This window comes from Syngnathoides biaculeatus, chromosome 21 (genome assembly GCF_019802595.1).
Source record: "Syngnathoides biaculeatus isolate LvHL_M chromosome 21, ASM1980259v1, whole genome shotgun sequence".
Classification (NCBI taxonomy): domain Eukaryota; kingdom Metazoa; phylum Chordata; class Actinopteri; order Syngnathiformes; family Syngnathidae; genus Syngnathoides; species Syngnathoides biaculeatus.
In genome coordinates, this window is record NC_084660.1 from 1963309 (window position 1) to 1983555 (window position 20247).

The 20247-nt window shown below is 42.1% G+C and overlaps 1 protein-coding gene across 1 annotated transcript; it reads right to left on the reverse strand.

The window, feature by feature from the left end:
- Window positions 1-264: 264 nt before the first annotated feature.
- LOC133494381 (cytoplasmic polyadenylation element-binding protein 1-like) lies at window positions 265-18946 on the reverse strand. Its single transcript, XM_061808161.1, has 12 exons — window positions 18534-18946; window positions 18129-18203; window positions 15322-15446; window positions 12158-12387; window positions 11099-11354; window positions 10916-11029; window positions 7903-8007; window positions 4630-4766; window positions 2100-2298; window positions 1383-1477; window positions 1226-1306; window positions 265-1125 (listed from the first exon to the last, which is right to left on the reverse strand). The coding sequence occupies exons 4-12, from the start codon at window positions 12314-12316 to the stop codon at window positions 1033-1035; spliced, it is 1239 nt and encodes a 412-aa protein (XP_061664145.1). The 5' UTR covers window positions 12317-12387; window positions 15322-15446; window positions 18129-18203; window positions 18534-18946; the 3' UTR covers window positions 265-1032.
- Window positions 18947-20247: the final 1301 nt, after the last annotated feature.

Here is a 20247-nt window from a genome sequence, read left to right on the forward strand (position 1 = left end):
CCAGTAAGAGCTATTTTAAAAAGGATTAATATTAATATTTCTCCTAATCAGCCCAGCTTTTTGCCATTTACACTCAAATTTTTCAAAATAAAGAATTCTTTTTATTATTATTGTTCCTCCTAAGAACAGTATAATTTTACCGCCAACTGCTGAATAATTTTTTTTATCACAACCTCTAATTTAAAACAAGCGGCAGATTCGGAGTCAACTAAGGTGCTGTGAGTAGCCATTTGCAGAATTTAATAATACAGACTGCAGTTTAATGCTTAAACAACTTTATTGTGCCCATTCTGAAAGAACTCCACAACCGTAGGGAGCAAACTTTGTAGATCACAATGAGGTAGACTTTGCAAACTGTAAAAAGCAGCTGGGCAAAAGAACTGGAGAACAAGGAACAACAGTCCTCGGCACAGAAATTATGCAACTATGTCCAATCGCAACAGGGGGGCAAACAAGGTTTACAAAGTGTGAAATCTGGCAGGACAAATTAAAAGTGGTCAGAAAAAAAGGGGACAAGGATCAGGAAAAGAGATCAGGAAATAAAAAGGTTTTCTCCAAAACTGCCTCCAGGTAGAATTCTGTTCAAATTTTTCATGTCATGACTTGAAACCGCTGTGTGTACAAATTAGTTAAAAAAAACTGTAAAAGTCTAAAATGCAATTGGTTAAATGAAGCCCAACATTCAACTCCCGAAGTAAGAAACACCAGTTAGCTTGCACTGGAAAAACATCAACTGGGGGAAGGGCAGGGAGGGAAAAACTACAAATTTAAAGGCACTGTATGGCATTTGCCAATGAATGGCAATGACACTTGCATGACTGCTCGTCACCATGCAACATGTAAACGTGCCAACTGTGAACAGCAAAAACAGAGCAAGTGCAAAAAGCGAACATTTCCTAGTGATCTAACCCCAGTGCCCGGTGGAGTACCCTGCCCCTCACGCCGACGGCCGTCTGAGACGTGCTCTCCTCTGCTCTGCAGCTGATCCCCGAGAGGACGTTTGCTGGAGGCCTCCGAGCCGGAGTCCCTGTTCTATTTCTTGCGCATGAGGGGCTGGTGGTTGCCCAGGACATCCATGGAATGGTCCCCGTGCCAGCACGAGCGACAGTAGTATTTGAAGCACGCCTGGGTTTACATCGAAGACGCTTTTTTATTTTAAAAATGACCACTAAAAGCTTCATCATGGCACAAAAACAATATACTGTTATTTTGCCTGAATGCTGACCTGGTCTCTGCAGAAGAAAGGACCATCTTGGCAAAGGCAAACTTGACACATGGAGTCTTCGAGGTAAGGGTCAATCTGGACCTGACGAGAACGAGGCAGACACAGTTTTGATTTGACTTCTGGTCCATTCAGACAAGTGCAGACCGTTTTGGGGTACCTTCTTTGTAAACGTGGGGCTTTTGATCTCCACAAAGGCTGCGCACACCGCTTTCAGGTAACTTTGCTGATTGCTAAAAGTCACGCGTCCAGAGCCTACACAGCACACAACGCCACCATTTTATTTTGCACCAAACCGACAAAAGACTTTTGCCAATTCCAATTCCTGTTACTGTAAACGCCCATCAACAGATGCGTAATTTGAGCTGTCATGAGTCAAGCACCGGATCCTTTTTTGCTCAAAGTTTTGAGATCAGGATGAACATTTGTTTACAATAACTGACAATGAAAAAAAAAGTCAGATGATTAACTTCTTTCATCTTCTTTGATCAACTAGGCCCTCAAAGGCAACTAAGCCCAAACACACAAACAGAATAAATTGATAGGGGAAGCATCATCAACAACTTTGTCATGACACTTTCAGGACTTTTTCACTCATGTATTTTTTCACAAGTTAGCTTGATAAGGGTCAGTGCAACTTGTGTGAATCAAGTCCAAACTTACTCTATTGGGTACGGTTTATCAGATTCGACGGTACATTGACCTCCACAGACATGCATATTCTGAGACCCAGTAAATGGGCTCAGAATCTTACATTCAGCTGCATGAGGGAACCACAGACACGCTTGAGGGTTGTGGGATAGAGAATCCATACTAAGCAACGTATGGCTGACAGGAAGTAAAAGGAAGGAAGAAAATCTGGTTTGTGCAGTCTTACCGATGGGATATTTGTGTTTGTCTGTGTAAATGGCCACATGTACGACTCCTCCAAACAGGTCATTCATAATCCTGGCCAGCGCTTTGGCGTTGAGCATCCTGTGCAGTGCGCCCACAAAAACAGTCTTGCTGGCCTCCAAATGATGAGCAGAGCAGCACACATAGCTGTTGTCCGAAATGACCCAGGGAATAACCTGTACCTGGAGCCACACAAGAACACTTGGCAGTCATTTGGATTTTTTGAAGGCTACAAACCTTTTTACAGGAGACCACAATTTCTAAGTTTTCAAAAAAGCGCCCAAATGGCAACATTGGAAATCAGGGCACGGACTGCCCGTTCAAAACAGTTTAAGGACAAATGTTACTCAACATAAAATTGCAAGGAATTTAGCAATTTCATCATCCACAGTCCACATCATCATCAAAAGGTTCACAGACTCTGGAGAAATCACAGCATACAGTATAAGCAAGGCCAAACATCAACGCTGGTTGGCCGTGACCTTTGATCCCTCAAGAAGCACTGCATCAAAAAGAGACTTCAACGTGTAAAAGGACATCACCAGATGGCGTCAGGAACACTTTAGAAAACCAATGTCAGTAAATACAATTCGTAAGTGCAACTTTGACAAAGAAAAGAAAAAGCCATTCATCAAAAACACCCAGAAATGCCACCCAGCTTCTCTGGGCCCTCTGGGCTCATCTGAGATCGAATGATTCTCAGTGGAAAAGTGTGTTGTGGTCAAACGAGTCTAGATGTGAAACTGTTTTTGGAAAATTTGGATGTCATGTCCTCTGGGCCAAAGAGGAAAAGAATTATCCGGACCGCTACGGACGCAAAGTTAAAAAGTCAGCATCTGATGATGATGATGATGGGGCTGTGTTAGTGCCAATGGCATGTGAAGGCCCCCTTCATGCTGAAACGTAAATAGAGCTCATGCACGTGACGTCACCATTTTCACGGCGCCATATTGCTGGTCAAAAAGAGCTGTCAAGCACTCGACAGTGTGGGGGACATTGAACCAGAATATTCACAATGCCTGAGACTTGTTGTGCTGTTGGTTGTTGAAACAGACGAGACAGACATTCAACGAGGTCATTCTATGGAAAACCAGCTGAAAACACAAGAAAAGATCGATGGATTTCTGCAATTAAACATGATGGATGGTGCCCAACCAAATAGGTAGCGATCACTTCCCTTCAGGTAGGAATTATTCTTCTCAATCTCAAATTCCCAACAAGTATTTATAATGCCAAGTTGGCTCATTTGAGAACAATGCATTTAAAAAAAAAAAACAACAACAACAACAGGGAGTCGTCTCCAACGTATACAAAGCGTGTTGCGGCCACACGTTAAACTTCAGTAAACCTCTCCCTGACAGACTTTTTTTTTTTTTTAATATGCATTGTTCTCAAATGAGTCCGATGCGTATTTAAAAAAAGAAAATAAACCGTCGGTCACTCAGAGGTTTACCGAAGTTCAAAATGTGGCCGGAACCCGCTTCCGTGTATGGGGCTGAAGCCTATCCCAGCGGTTTATTTTCTTTTTTTAAATATGCATTGGACTCATTAGAGAACAATGCATATTTTAAAAAAAAAATTCTGTCATGGATAAGTTTACCGAAGTTTAACGTGTGGCCGCAACACGCTTAGTGTACAGAGGAGCCGACTTGCTGTCATTTTTTTTTTCCCATCATTGTCAATGAATGCAAGTTTGTGTAAAACCAGGGGTCATTTATTGAAATATTGGTATTTGTATTGAAAAAAATCTGAGTGGGTACATCACTATGTGGGATTTATTCTTGATTGAGAAGAGATCCGCCAACGAAGTATTTGTATGCGCCGAGACTTTTCTATGCTTTCAAACTCTTCCATGTAAATCTCAACAAGTTATTCACCGGATACATGTGTAGCTCCAGTTGTCCAAGACAAGCGGAAGTGAATTAATAGTCCAATTTCTTATTGGCGAAAACATCGACTTCAGCATTAAATATGGGTCCTCTATGTCAAGTGTCTCTCATTTTTCCATGTACCTTTGTTTTTTATCACTTTTTAAATGTTTCACAGTATCGGACAAAACTCTGGGCGTCGTGATATAAGACGTATTTTCGCATCGTCTCCAACCGACTTAGCATTGAAGAATGGTTTGTTTGACCAACACTTCCGGCCAGTGACGTGATTTGATGACGTGGGTGTAAGAGCTCACTACATGTTTTGGGGAAACATGCTGCCATTCAAGCAACGCCTTTTTCATGGACTCATGTGCTTATTTCAGCAAGACAAGGCCAAACCACATTCACAACAGCCTTGCTCCATAGAAAATGAGTGCAATTATTGTCAATTGGCAAAAGTACAGTATCAAGTCAACCCGCAACAAACCATGGGAACAGTTTACATGACAAAGTCGGAGTCACATAATATTCACTTTTCAATGTCTGTCGTACTGCATCAAATTTGATTTTTAGCCCACCCAATTCATTTCCCTGATCCCCAATTTTTTTTAAAATAAATAGATAAATAAAGTTTGTACTCACATCTTTGCCATGCATTCGGCCACTGCACAATTTGAAGTAGTACTCCCGACTAAAGTCTGGGTGAAACGGGTCCTGATAGCAGGTATGGAGCAAGGCCCGCACAGATTGTTCGTACTCAAAAACCAGGTAGACTTTGCCTACACAGACAGTAAACCTTTACTATGAGTCAATGCAAAAAGACCATGTGGAACTTATACGGTGAACATCACAAGGGAAACACATTCAAGAAAACTTCTACATTGAAATTTGGACTTTGCTGGTAAACAAATTAAAAATAAAAAGTTCTGCATCTTTCATGCGATAGAGATCGTGTGCGTGACGTCACTGTTTATGACACCATATTGCGGGTCAAACAAAGCTGCTTGGCACTGCGGGTGTCACTGAACCGGAGCAGATTTTTCACAATGCCCGAGACCTGTTGTGCTGTTGGTTGTCACAATAGAGGAGACAGTTCTTCAAATAGATCATTCTATGAAATACCAGCTGAAAAGACCAGAAAATGCCGATGGATTTCCGCAATTAAACGTGATGGATGGTGCCCAATGAAATACACACACCTGTGTAGCGATCGTTTCATTTCAGGTAGGAATGGACCTTTCAGACCTGTCAATCACTCGTACAATAATAGCCAATCAGATAGCTGCATTGTCTTAACCCCTGGCTTGACCTGCCTCTCTTGTCAATCATGTTCCACAAGCTATGCTGGTTATCGGCCGCGAGCGCTTGGAATAGTTGACGTTCCGAACAAAATGGTCCTCAGATGCGCTTGGGGAACGTGGGATTCTGATGAAAGATATCCTGCTAGGTTACAATGGGTCGAGTTGATTCATTTCCCAAAGCCTAAAAAACAGTTGACCAAGTGTCTACAATGCCTTAAGGCTCGCGGAAGAGCACACGTACAACTCAACACAAGGCTGTATGTTCGAAGGTAAGGGAGAAGTATCTTCTCCAAGTTTGATTTCATGATTGTCAGTGCTTTATCCATTGCAGGAGAGCAACTTTCACTTTGTTAGTGTATCACTGACCTGCTGAATGAAATGTGTAATGTTTCATGCCAAAGAGTCGGGTTAGTGATACTAAATGCGGGATGTCATGCAAGAGAAATGCCTCGTTGCCTATTTGTATCGCATCGGATTTTTAAGATAGAGTACTGGGTTCCATTACGAGCCAAGTCAAATGAATACACCCAGTCACTTATAAAGACTACAATGACATTACTCGTGATCTTTCCAAGTAAAACGTACTCATCCTGCTTCACATGTGCAGTAAGATTCCACTATTTTATCCTGTTGGATTTCAATATGAAGTTTGTGAGGCGTCAAACCTTTTTGCATCGATCGGCAACGTTTCGCTGTAACTCTGACATTGCATCCTGCTCCGTCCAAAATCTTAATTCCGTGTACATATCCTTGCGTGAAATAGTTGAGACCTCTCTGTAGAACCCTCTTGGACGGGTCTGGCGAATTTGGCAAAAAACATACTGCAATGTTGCCAGGAATACTTGTTAAGAGAATCCAATTCAAACCTGTTCTGTTCAGTCGCTATTTTGGAAGATTGTGGGACATGGCAACTGTAGCTAAGGGGGTCAGAGCTGAAGATTGCCAGTCAGACAGGTCCAATATTCTTCTCAATCTCAAGTAACCAACAAGTATTTGTAATGCCAAGTTGGCTCATTTGAGAACAATGTGTATTAAAAAAAAGTGTCTGTTGAAGAGGTTTACAGAGGTTAAGTGTGACCGCAATACACTGCCGTGTACAGAGGAGATGACTCACTGTCCTGAATTTTTTTTCCCAATCATCAATCATCCCAATCGCATCAATGAATGTGAGTTTATGTCAAACCAGGGGTCATTTATTTAAATATTGGTATTTGTATTGAAAAAAATCTGAGTGGCTCCATCACTATGTGGGATTTCTTCTTGATTGAGAACAGACCCAGCAACAAAGTATTTGTATGGGTCCAGACTTTTCTATGCTTTCAAACTCTTCCATGTAAATCTCAACAACTTTTTCACCAGATACATGTGTATATCCAATTGTCCGAGACAAACGGAAGCGAATTAACAGTTGAATTTCTTATCGGCAAAACCATTAACTCCGGCATTAAATGTGTGTCCTCTCTGCTAAGTGTCACTAATTTTTCCACATACCCTCGTTTATTATAACCTTCTAAATGTTGAACAGTATCGGACAAAACTCTGGGTGTTGTGCTATCAGACATATTTTCATTTCATCTCAATGGAATTGACTTGCAACAATGCTTTGTTTGACCGGCAACATGGCGTGTCACGTGATTTTATGACGTAGGTGCACAATCTCTATTTGGTACTAGGGCTGGGGGATTTATCAAAATGGAAGTTATTTTGGCTTCACACGTTCAAAAGTGTAAATTGATTTTGCCAAACGGTGAAGTGTGCGTATGTAAGTTCGTGTTGTAAAACCACCTCGAACGCACCAATGTTGCACAGTAGCATGCTAGTTTGCCCTCCTTGAGCACGCTTTAAGCAAATTGACGTTGCCTTAATGCAACGCCGAGGTATTTTAATCTGAAATCTGATTCTAGGTTAAAAAAAAAAATGCATTGCGGGCAATGTTTAAGTTCTGAATGTGAAATGGGAATTACGTGGAACCATTTTGTTGAATGTGTAATTGAGGACGAGTAGGAAATTTTGGGGTGTAAAATGTGGTACTGCGGGAAATTTCACGAAATAAGCACGTCAATCTAATTTTTGGAATGGCATTATTCAAAGAAGCTAATTGACCAAAACAAAAAGTTTTTCCCATGATGCCCCAGCCCTATGTGGAACAAATCCATATTTTTATTAGGATAACCATTTCTCATCCAAGCCTCTTTTTCAACTGAACGAGGCCAAGCCACTGTTGATCGTTAAATATTTACATCAAAATATGTGCAGAATGATTGACATGCGGTGTTCAACAAACTGCTTCGCTACACCACCAGTGTAATATATGTAAGTTTCTTTCAGCTTGTCCCGTTTTGGGGTGCCACAGCGTAACATCTCAGATGAACGCTCGTATTTGTTTGGCACAGTTTTTACGCCGGATGCCCTTCCTGACGCAACCCCTCTTGGGGAGTAGAATATATGACAAACCTTAAATTCGTCTGTCGATTGCACGTCTTGAGTCGACCTCTTGGCATTGACGACTCCACTTACTCAGTAACCCATAAGCAGCATCCCAGTGTCCACCATAGTACCATCCCAAAACAATTGATGGAGGAGGAAAAAAGAAAGCCTACCCGCTTGTCATTACCTTTGGCCACATTACCTGAAGGAGGGTGAGAAGGGTGGTTGCCATCCTTACAAGGCCACTCCACAGTCAGAGGGCCGTAGCCACTGAAAGTGTTGATGAGTCCAGCTAAAGAGAGGATGACCGTGAGGAAGGACAGTAAAAATTCAGCACTACAAGTTTCAGATCAGGGTTCTTAACCTGTTTGCGGTAGTGAACTCTGCAAGATGTGGATTTGAAAACTGGAAAACCCGATGAAATGGGGAAAATATTTTTTTCCCCCAAATTCAAACCATGTTCAGTTGCAGGGAAAGCCACATGTTGAACCAAATGGAAGAATTCACTAGATCAGAAAAAATATGCAGAAATATCTAATTTATCCTAAACCCGTTGATGCAATCATACAATCCTACTCAAACTGAAAAATAAGTTTGATGGTTGCAGGAGAGTGAGAGTCAACCTTTGCCCACTCAAACTGCTTGACACTCTTGCTGAAGTTGACTAAAATTACAAAAAATATGCATACTTTAGACGGAACGGTGGATCAGCTGGTAGAGCGTTGGCTTCACAGTTCTAAGGTCCCGGGTTCAATCCTGGACCCGCCTGTGTGGAATTTGGATGTTCTCCCCGTGCCTCCATGTGTTCCCTCCGGGCACTCTGGTTTCCTCCCACATTCCAAAAACATGCAACATTAATTGGACACTCTAAATTGCCCCCAGGTTCGATTGTGAGTGCAGTTGTTTGTCTCGATGTGCCCTACGATTGGCTGGCAACCAGTTCAGGGTGTACCCCGCCCCTGCTTGTTGACAGCTGGGATAGGCTCCAGCACTCCCCGTGACCCACGTGAGGATAAACGGTGAAGAAAATGGATGGATGGATGCACATTTTAACACAACTGTATTTTTTTTTAATATATCACTATCTTAAAGGTCAAGTGTCATCCCTATAAACATTCTAAAATAGATATTGTAATGAAAGAAAAATACAGATAACATTATTCACTTCAATGTGTATAGGAAAAAATAAATGTGAGCGGAGAGCGCCTCATCCATGCACAAAGTTGCAGAAGTGTCATCCGACGACATCCAAGTGGTTGCCATATTGGCTGCATCCACTGTCCGTGATGTCACCCCGGACATTTGCCATTGAAAACACACGGTGGACCCTACTATGGGAGACGAACACGCCCCTTCTGACACGGAAGCTCTTTTCAAAGAAGAGAACATCACACAACCGAGTGAAGTTACCGGGGGAATATTACCCTATTGTTCCGAGCCATATTCACATAGGCCGTGTGCCACTTCCTCGTGTGCGCTTGCGGAACGCCGTTGCCCCCGATTACGTTGTGTCATTCAAGCCTTGTTTTTCATGGCACTTGTTACCAGATCATTGTGTGTATATGTATGTGTGTTCACGAGCATCAGCTAGCATATCTGCCTTGTCCCATGTCATTGCGTTACTGAGCCATATCAACTAAAGTTACGTTTTCATGTTTTGCCATGTCTGATTTTTGATATTGTGTCATGTTTTTTGGACCTTGTTATACCATCGCCCTATTGGACTGCCTTCCCGTGTATGACCTCTGCCTGGAAATAAACCTTCCTAAAATCCACGCTTTTGTCTCTGCTTCCTGGATTTGGGTCCTCCCCTCCACCTCGTTTGTGACAAAATCAAGTGTATTTAATCATCTCTGCTAATATTCTGGTGTTTCGCAATGCGAGACGCCGTTGTGAATTTTAATATCCTTATGCACGAGAGAGCATGAATTGATGAGAACTTCCAAGGAAATGGCGGCAACGTGCTGGAGACTGAGTAAAACTCCATCCATTTTTTAGCCACTTATCCTCTCGAGGGTCACGGGAGTGCTGGAGCCTATCCCAGCTGTCAACGGGCAGGAGGCGGGGTACACCCTGAACTGGTTGCCAGCCAATCGCAGGGCGCATAGAGACAAACTGACGCACTCACAATCACACCTAAGGGCAATTTCGAGTGTCCAATTAATGTTGCATGTTTTGGGAATTTGGGAGGAAAAGGGAGTGCCCGGAGAAAACCCACACAGGTACGGGAGAACGTAAAAACTCCACACAGGCGGGTCTGGGATTGAATTTGGAAACTCAGAACTGTGAGGCCAACACTTTCCATCTGACCCACCATGCCACTCATTTGTTATCAATATTTTCACCAATTAAGTGTAATTTCATAATTTCCTATGACACACCAGAAGAGCACTCACGGCACACTGGTTGGGAACGACTGCCTTAAATGTTTCTCCCTACCCCCTGTACATATTCCGAGAACTGTCATGATCCAGCCGCTTCAGCACGAGCTGTGCGGGTGCCCGCGCGGCTGCGCTAATTGGGAGGCGCACACCTGCGACTCATGCGGGCGGATCATCCCCTGTGTATATATATAGGACCCGGTGACGACTGGTCCGCGGCCAGTTCTTTGAGCTTTATGTCCCGTTCCAGCACTCTCGTATTCCTGACTGAACCTGTGTGTACCGACCTCTGTCCGTTTTCTGACCAACCTTGTAAGCCTGACTCCTTGACACTTCTGCCTGCGTTGTTTCCCCGTGTACCGACTCCTGCCTGTCCGCTCATCTGTTCTCGTCGGCCGACGTCACAACTACTGCTGCTGCACCGGACTGCCTGCTCGATCCCCGACCTCTGCATACAATAAACGTGTCTCTTCTTGAACTACCTTGCGTCTTCCGAGTTCCTGCATTTGGGTCCTACCTCTCGTTCCGATGGGACGTGACAAGAACCGGCCCTGAAGGATAAAAAAAATGCTCCTATTGTACACCAGGATGGATTCTAACATCCATAATCCATTGATCCATTTGAAGATGTTGAAATTCATTACATTTAACAAAACGATGACCCATTAACTTTCACTGAGAAATCCTATAAATTGAGGGTATGGAGATTTGTCCCTATATGTAGAGTGAAACTCTGCAACAGTCTTGGTAAACCTTATTATCTATCCACCATCTTTAACAGAATTTAACGACAATCCGTGCATGCTATCAAGAGCCTACCTTCAGTAATATCCCAGGGTAGACCACCAACAAAGACCTTGCAGGAGTAAAGCCGATACTTGTTGTTACTGGGGGGCAGATGACCACTCCAAATGCAGGTTGGTTCATTTTCATCTTAGGAGTAAAGACACCCACGGCTTGTTGCAGTTTATAGTTTCCACCATCTGTTTCGAGTGCACTTACCTGCAGCGTGTCTATGCAGACGGGCCTCCCTCTCAATGCTAAACGCTTCCTCAGCCTGGTCCAGTGTGTCCGTAGCAGGCCACAGGGAGCCAGTGCGCCAGCGGCGAGAAAGCGCAGAGGAGGCCGGAGTGGCGCCTGATGGTGGGGTGAGAGGGGAGCTTGTGTCCTGGGGGTCCAGAGTAGAGCCCAGTTGCACCAAGTCCTTCTGCATGTTTGATGCAAGATAAGGCAGGGGAGGTGAAATCTGCAAAGAGAACTAGAGAAAGAGGGATCAGTTCAGCTATTCTTTCAAATGTATCTCACCAAATACATCTTGCTGCATTTTATTTCAATCTCTGTAAAGCTATTGGATCACTTTGGATGTGCAACAATAATAAAAAAAAAAAGTTATTGGAAGCACTGCTTCATTGTGAAATGTGCACCTAAGGCCCAGTACACAGAAAGACAATCAGCCACTTTCTGTGGCCATTTTGCTCCTTCCCGATCAAGCATATCCAATGCCTTGATATTTGATCTGAGGTGTGTCAAGAGAGAATTCATCCAGATTTGTAGGTCTGAAACAGGTTGGAACCAACAAGCTCAACATTTTAATACTTACAACCAAAAGAAGTCATGTGTGTGGGAGAGCCAACATCCCCCCATTCATTCCAGTGAGAATTAACACTCGGAAATGATTATAGCAAATAAAGAAGCACCCCGAGTCAACAGGAAATTATTGAATAAAAATGTACAGATTATTAATCAATGTTTTTTTAAAAATATATATATTTATATTTATATAAAACTGTATATTCAAGACAGCAAGGACAAAGGCTTAATACAAGTCTCCGGCAATCTTTGGCAAACATTGACGCAAAAGGCAGACATGTTTGTTTTGTGAGATCACTGTCGGAACAAAATCTGTGTGTGGCATTGATGGAGAACACCACACAGAAGATAAACAAAACAAATGAATGCCAGTTTTTCTTTTTGTGGAGTTCTTCACAGAAAAATCCAATTTGAAAAGTCCACGTACGCGCCAGCCGGAACAGGTTAACCGAAGAGTGTGTCGCCACGTACCAACATATCACAGACATTGTGAGAACCAGAGCTGAAGCCACTCAGCTCAGAGACTTCAGGGCTGCGAGAACGGGACTCCAAAAGGGAGCTGGAGTCCAAAGGATTCACTGTGCGAGCCATGCCAGGGCACTCCTCCAGCAGGTCAGCAGCCGTACTCATAGACTCTCTGGGCAGGTAGGCTGGTGGTTTTCCAAGGATTCCACTAAAGGGACTGTTCAGGTTGTCCAGCACTGGAGAAATACACAAGGCCAATTGAGAATTGAGCAAGAAATGGGACGTCTGAAGTTCGGGGATGGCATTAATCCTTTTCGGCACCATGATTGGAAACAGGTATTGCAAATGGAATCAAAACAGATGGACACCAGCAAAAGCAAATCATGTCAAAGGCATCAGACTGACATAAGTGTGGTAGCCTGCAATCATTCAGGAGCGTGGACATCAATTAACAGGTAATTATTCATCATCATTATCATTAATCATCACACAATCATCATTATCATGAATTAACAAATTAGCATCTCATTTCGTTGTGCTGGCAGTCCATTTTTCAAAGCAAACAAATACAACAAATAGTTCTTAAATAAAGATTCACTAATTCATCAGTTCCATGCCATCCATCCATTTTCTTAGCCGCTTATCCTCACAAGGGTGGCGGGAGTGCTGGAGCTTAGTTTGATGAAGCTTAAATGACATAAAAAGTTATAACTAGTCTTAAATGCAAATTCTTAATTGAAAATTATCCAGACAAATTGAATAAAACTTCACAAATCTCACATTTGGTGATACCCCCCCCCCAAAAAAAAAGTGCTGCAATGCTGTAAACTCGTGATGCAGCATGAATCAGCTACTGGCGATCATGCTAAGTCATATGATAACTCAAGTAACAAGTGTTAGCAGAGATGTGAAAAGCTTTCATTTCAAAATGTTTTGTCATGACGTGCAATTGTGGACTTACACTAAACAGACATTTCAGCGGCTAACCTGTGCCTTTATCAACTTCTTCTTTTCCTTTCAGCTTATCCCGTTAGGGGTCGCCACAGCGTGTCATCTTTTTCCATCTAAGCCTATCTCGTGCATCTTCTTCTCTCACACCCACTGACCCTCCCTCACAACATCCATCAACATCCATCAACCTTATCTATCTATCTATCTATCTATCTATCTATCTATCTATCTATCCTATCTATCTATCTATCTATCTATCTATCTATCTATCTATCTATCTATCTATCTATCTATCTATCTATCTATCTATCTATCTATCTATCTATCTATCTATCTTCTTCTTTCTTCTTCTTTTCCTTTCGGCTTGTCCCGTTAGGGGTCGCCACAGCGTGTCATCTTTTGCCATCTTAGCCTATCTCCTGCATCTTCCTCTCTAACCCCAACTGCCCTCATGTCTTCCCTCACCACATCCATCAACCTTCTCTTTGGTCTTCCTCTCGCTCTTTTGCCTGGCAGCTCCATCCTCAGCATCCTTCTACCAATATACTCACTCTCTCGCCTCTGAACATGTCCAAACCATCGAAGTCTGCTCTCTCGAATCTTGTCTCCAAAACATCCAGCTTTGGCTGTCCCTCTAATGAGCTCATTTCTAATCCTATCCAACCTGGTCACTCCGAGCGAGAACCTCAACATCTTCATTTCTGCTACCTCCAGTTCTGCTTCGTGTTGTTTCTTCAGTGCCACCGTCTCTAATCCGTACATCATGGCCGGCCTCACCACTGTTTTATAAACTTTGCCCTTCATCCTAGCAGAGACTCTTCTGTCACATAACACCAGTTATTCCCATTTAATAAATACAAAATAAATATTTAAAAAAAAGAAAGAAATGTCATCTCAATTCATTCACATATGCACTTTGTGCGAAATGCGGGCCAGTTGGATTGGACGCATAGTTAATATTCTCGGAGCAAGCCATGACGTATTCTCTTGTATAAATGGAAACAGGCTGATACAAAGGTTTATTGTACCTTCGACCATGCAATTAAATTGTTCTACCAGTCACTCACCAAGTAGGTACACGACAACCCGGCCGTTCATTGTACGGTTCTGCCTGTGCTATAGATACAAACTGCAGTGCGGTGTGCGTCACTATTTTGTCTGTACAAGGCTTGTTTATTCTTGGACCAAAACACACAGAAGCTGATGATGTAGTCTACGTTTCCATCTACAACCTCCATTTTGATTTATCCAAATTGCTAGAGAAGAAGTTGTAGTACTTTTTATTCCAATTTTTTCTCCATTTAAAACCTGCCAGTTAGTATATATATATTTTTAAAGTACTTCATTTATGCTTTATGTGTACTTATCAATGCATAAGTGAAATATGAAGGTGATATGACCGCTAGTATTGTTTTTTTTAACACTCGCAAAAATGTTGGTCGCATTGCAAAATCAGTCAAATTGACAGATTTGCTTTGTATTGCAATTGTAATGAAAATAAGTGCAAATGGCATTATGACAGCTTTCGTCAAGCTGTCATCACTGAAATGTCATGAAAATCCATTGACAAAGTAAAAAAAGTTATGACATTTTGAAGATCCCAATTAACCGTGAAGGTCACAATTTTTTGTTCTATTCTATTATTTTACCAATACCATAATTAGCCCATATTCCCAATCTTTAAATAGTTATAACTCATGTTATTCGAGCGCTTGAGATGCTTTGAGTAATATTTTAAAGGGTTTTCAAAGCTCCTTCCAATGATAGGAGAGACTTTTCAATTCCATGAGTTTCACATTTCATGTAACATACCTACCAGGTGCAGCTGTCTCCTGGCCAAGTGCTCGGCTGCCCATTTTCCCCTCATGTTCTTTCTTTTCACTTTATGAATATGCAAAATAAACACACACCAGCCCAAATCTCAAATGAAGTGAGTGTATTAAAATTACAATAATGGCAATATTGCTCAATACATCTTTCTTGCAGTGGGCAGCACTTGCGCATTTTACGTTCAAACTTGACACGTGTTCCCTATGCTAGGTTGCGAGGCGGAATCTCCAAGACCAGTCGCATTTCTCTCAATTTGCATGAACTGACAATGAGTCCAATTATGTTTGGAAGCTGACACCCTATTTCGAACTATAGCAGCGGATAACAAATATTATAGGTTTATACTCAAAGTTATGTTACCATACATACATTTTAATTCGCCTACTTACCCAAAAAGAACCAAGTTTGTGGGTGATGAACGAGCCAAGACGTCCGCTAGCAAGGTTGCCTGCGCCTCCTTCCTCTGACGTTTCCCAAGTGGCCTTGTCACCAGCAAAATCATTCTGCGTTCAAACTACAAAACAGTACACCGCAGTTGAATTACAGTAAAACACACAATAGACAAATTATAAATTGCACTTTATATTTTGCAAATAAAAATTATTAAGATGTTTATTTGAAATTCTACAACGTTATTATCGAACTGTTATTGGGAACTTTATTTTGTCGCGCATTAACTTGTCCATTTTAAAAGTGCAGTTTGAATTACAGCCGTTTGGTGGCAGCAAAGACGGGCCGTAAACAGTGACTGGTTCTCCGTGAACTCCATGTTGGACATTTTTTTTTCACAAAGAAACGTTTTTTGAGAATAAAGTATCAGCAGAATATTACTAGAGTAGTTGTCGCAGAAAAAATAAATAAGGATTTTCAAAATTCCGTAAAAAAATAAATGATGGACTTTTTTTGCAGTTTTGTGACTGTGATGTAAGGATGAGTTGAATGTTTTTATTTCAACATATTACTGAAAAAAAAAGATCTTGTTTCATGTTGAAACTGTCTGCAATTAAGTATTGCCTTCATTACGTAGTCATGTTTTCATAAAATGATGCTATCGTAGTTACTTATAAATAAGTACGTACTGTACAGTATAAAGCTTTTCCATAAATATGAGTCGAGCTGAAATGGAAATTAGGTTTTTGAGGAGGACACGTTTTTAAAAGTATTCCTCCAAATAAATACTGGACTTGAGAAAGGAAGTGCTGCACTCCAGTACTCCAGTGCAATCCAGCACTCCCCTGACCCTTGTGAGGATAAGGGGCTAAGAAAATGGATGAATGGAAGAATTGAATTTGAAAGAATTATGTACAACACCATTTGAAAAATACAATCGATGAGGCTAAAAATGAATGCAGTCAATATTGTTGGTTATGGCTGTGTAAGCTTTGATTTGCACTTATTAGCTTGGGCCTATTTGAGAGGCAAACCCGACTGCATTGAATGTGTCATTATCAAACACCTGCAGCCCAGTTCAGGTGTTTCCCACATCGTAGCAATATTCATTGCACTTTTATTAAGATAGGAACAGATACCAATTGTAGAAACGTCTATATTTAAATCCTAGTTAGCACAGACCTCTGCAATTATTTTCATATGAAAACGGTGAAATCTTTGTGTGCATCTGTGTCTGTGTGTGGGCCACGTACCCCTTGTGGCGTTCATCAGGACAATATGGAGGAGAATCTGACCACAAACTGAACAGGGAAAAGGTTTCTCTCCAGTGTGTCTTCTGTGCCATTTGGTTTTATGGGTAAAAATTCTCCCACAGAGATAATTTCCCTCATTTGTTGTCAGTGGGAGTGTCATATCATGTTCTGACTTTTTATCATTTCTTCATCCTGTCAACACGATCTGATAGAGGAGCTCAGAGGCAATTTCCTTGTGATCCTCCACATTGCCCCAGCTGTGCTGTTCTTTTTTACTTTGGCCATTTGCTTTGAGTTGAGAGCATTTTGTTCATGGATGGTCCCCAAATGGTTGAAAGACATTCATTCCTTTTTCATGGAGAAAATGTCTTTGATGTACTGTACAAGCAAATTGAGTCAAACTCAGTTTTAACAAGTGTCATTTATTAAAGATCACAAATACACAACTACTCAATCAAAAGTTTGCTTATTTGATGTTGACATCATTAAAACATTGAACAAAATACATAGCGTTCAAAGTATAAGTCTCCACGGTGCAAATTTGAAATTGTTCAAGATGACATATCATACCTTGCTTTCATCTGTCATCGCACCACATGAATAACAGCTCATACTCAAAAATTATGTCAACCACTTATTTAATATGTGGAAAAATCCATTTATTTGGGTGTCATCATTAAAATCATAAAAACACGGCAGGCCTCTTGCTTGAAGCCAAAATCTGTCAACAATCTTCACCAAAATTTATGACTACATCTCTACTCTTGGCAATTTCAACCTCAGAAACATTACTGCAATTGGCCCAATATTTTATATGGATCAAATAAGGGAAGCACGGTGGAGTACCTGTAGAGCGTTGGCCTCACAGTTCTGAGGACCGAGGCTCAAATCCTGGACCCGACTGTGTCAAGCTTGCATGTTCTCTCAGTGACTGCGTGGGTTTTCTCCGGGTACTCCGGTTTCCTCCCACATCCCAACAACATGCACGAATTGGACACTCTAAATTGCTCTCGACTGTTGTCTGTTTCCATGTGCCGAGATTGGCTAGCAACCAATTGATGGTCTACCCTGAGGCCTCCTTGAAGATTCCTCGGATTGGCTCAAGCAAATACTCCTGCAACCCTGGTGAGGATAAGCGGCTCAGAAAATGGATGGATGGATATACCTTGAATGGGTTCCTCAAGAAGCTCTTATTCTGGTGAGATGTTTAAAACATTTAAGTTGTGAAAAGGTGAACTTTCATTGAATTTATCTTCACATTGTTACAGAAATAAGAGCTCCTTGTGTTACACTGTATTTTTCAGACAGATATTTGTGTGTTGGATTTCAATGCTGAAAAATAATGTTCGAAATTTGAATTCATACTCTGATGGTGTAACTCCAGTTCAGTCACTCCGGACACGTTGCTCTTTTTCACAGGCCTTTATTCGCACGTCAACAAGCTTTCATTTCAAGATGCTTGGAAGCCGTACGAACTGGATACAAAACAAAATACATACACATTAAAATTCATACGACACAAATAAATGACAAAACACAAGCAATAAACACACCTCGTTGACCTTCTGACAAAACGGAGTTATTTTTCTTGCTTCTCTCGCTCCCGTCGAATCTTTGCCGCTGAAATACTGTTTGTACAGGAAGTGCCCCAAAATAAGCGTCCTCACACCAACAACATTGGTGAACAAGGTTCCGCTACAGAAACGTGAACTAACAAAAAGTAAATGTTTTCTCTAAAGAACATAAATTCTTCTCTACTTTAATCCGCACTTTAATTCATACAAATAAATACACACTTAAATTAAACATTAAGTATTATAACTGACACTTATGGCAGCTACAGATGGCAATGAATTTCTTCCATATTCGTGTTTTGTCAATTTGTTTTTGTAATTTTACGGACATTCTCGTTTGTTTTGTGTTTTCTGGAAGGTTCCACGATGTGTTTTGTTCGTCACCTTCAGGGCACTGTAGTTCCGAACGCAATTCCGGCGAGTGAAGCAGTTTGCTGGTCCTCTTGACAGCGCACGAGCAACGATTTCAGTTGTGACATTCGCCTGATGCGAGTTTTCTTTTCCAAAGATGATGAGGGGAAAACCGCGCCCCCAAACCATTTGATTGGTCCCTGCAACGCCTTCTTCTTCTCTTGGCTGCTTCTGCCTATTTGGAGCCGAGTACACGACACGCGACACCGTCGGTCACCGAGGGAAATGCATCCCCGACGGATGCTGAACACCTGCTGACACTGTGAAACAAGGGGAAGAGGTACAAGTTGTAGGTAGTATTTCGCGCCAGAAGGACACACAGTCATTATTCACAGCAACATCATGCCGCGGTGTTTACACTGCAAGCGACATCAATTGTCAACCTTTTCGAGGCAAGGACTACACTTAATGCTCTAATAATATTAACGTTCATATGGATACGTTTACATTGTGATAGCTAATTTACTGCATGCACTTTGCTATGCATATGGCCGTTTGCGAAAATGCATGTTTTCTTCAGAAACCAAATATGGTTTCCTTGCAGGATTCAGGGATTATTGTGCCATGATTCTTCTTCTTCTTCTTCTTTTCCTTTCGGCTTGTCCCGTTAGGGGTCGCCACAGCGTGTCATCTTTTGCCATCTTAGCCTATCTCCTGCATCTTCCTCTCTAACCCCAACTGCCCTCATGTCTTCCCTCACCACATCCATAAACCTTCTCTTTGGTCTTCCTCTCACTCTTTTGCCTGGGAGCTCCATCCTCAGCATCCTTCTACCAATATACTCACTCTCTCGCCTCTGAACATGTCCATACATCGAAGTCTGCTCTGTCGAATCTTGTCTCCAAAACATCCAGCTTTGGCTGTCCCTCTAATGAGCTCATTTCTAATCCTATCCAACCTGGTCACTCCGAGCGAGAACCTCAACATCTTCATTTCTGCCACCTCCAGTTCAGCTTCCTGTTGTTTCTTCAGTGCCACCGTCTCTAATCCGTACATCATGGCCGGCCTCACCACTGTTTTGTAAACTTTGCCCTTCATCCTAGCAGACACTCTTCTGTCACATAACACACCAGACACCTTTCGCCAGCTGTTCCAACCTGCTTGGACCCGTTTCTTCACTTCCTTAACACACTCACCGTTGCTCTGGATTGTTGACCCCAAGTATTTGAAGTCGTCCACCCTCGCTATCTCTTCTCCCTGTAGCCTCACTCTTCCCCCTCCACTTTTCTCATTCACGCACATATATTCTGTTTTACTTCGGCTAATCTTCATTCCTCTCCTTTCCAGTGCATGTCTCCATCTTTCCAATTGTTCCTCTGCATGCTCCCTGCTTTCACTGCATATGACAATATCATCTGCGAACATCATGGTCCAAGGGGATTCCAGTCTAACCTCATCTGTCAGCCTATCCATTACCACTGCAAACAGGAAGGGGCTCAGAGCTGATCCCTGATGCAGTCCCACCTCCACCTTAAATTCCTCTGTCACACCTAAGGCACACCTCACCATTGTTCTGCTGCCATCATACATGTCCTGTACTATTTTAACATACTTCTCTGCCACACCAGACTTACGCATGCAGTACCACAGTTCCTCTCTTGGTACTCTGTCATAGGCTTTCTCTAGATCCACAAAGACACAATGTAGCTCCTTCTGACCTTCTCTGTACTTTTCCACGAGCATCCTC

What these genes read in the sequence shown, in the direction of transcription:
- LOC133494381 (XM_061808161.1), bottom strand. Translation starts at nt 12,316, where the DNA reads ATGAGTACGGCTGCTGACCTGCTGGAGGAGTGCCCTGGCATGGCTCGC. An exon ending in TCTGCATAGACACGCTGCAG is followed by an intron (nt 11,030 to 11,098) that starts GTAAGTGCACTC and finishes TTTACTCCTAAG; the next exon opens with ATGAAAATGAACCAACCTGC. An exon ending in ACCCTGGGATATTACTGAAG is followed by an intron (nt 8,008 to 10,915) that starts GTAGGCTCTTGA and finishes TCCTCTCTTTAG; the next exon opens with CTGGACTCATCAACACTTTC.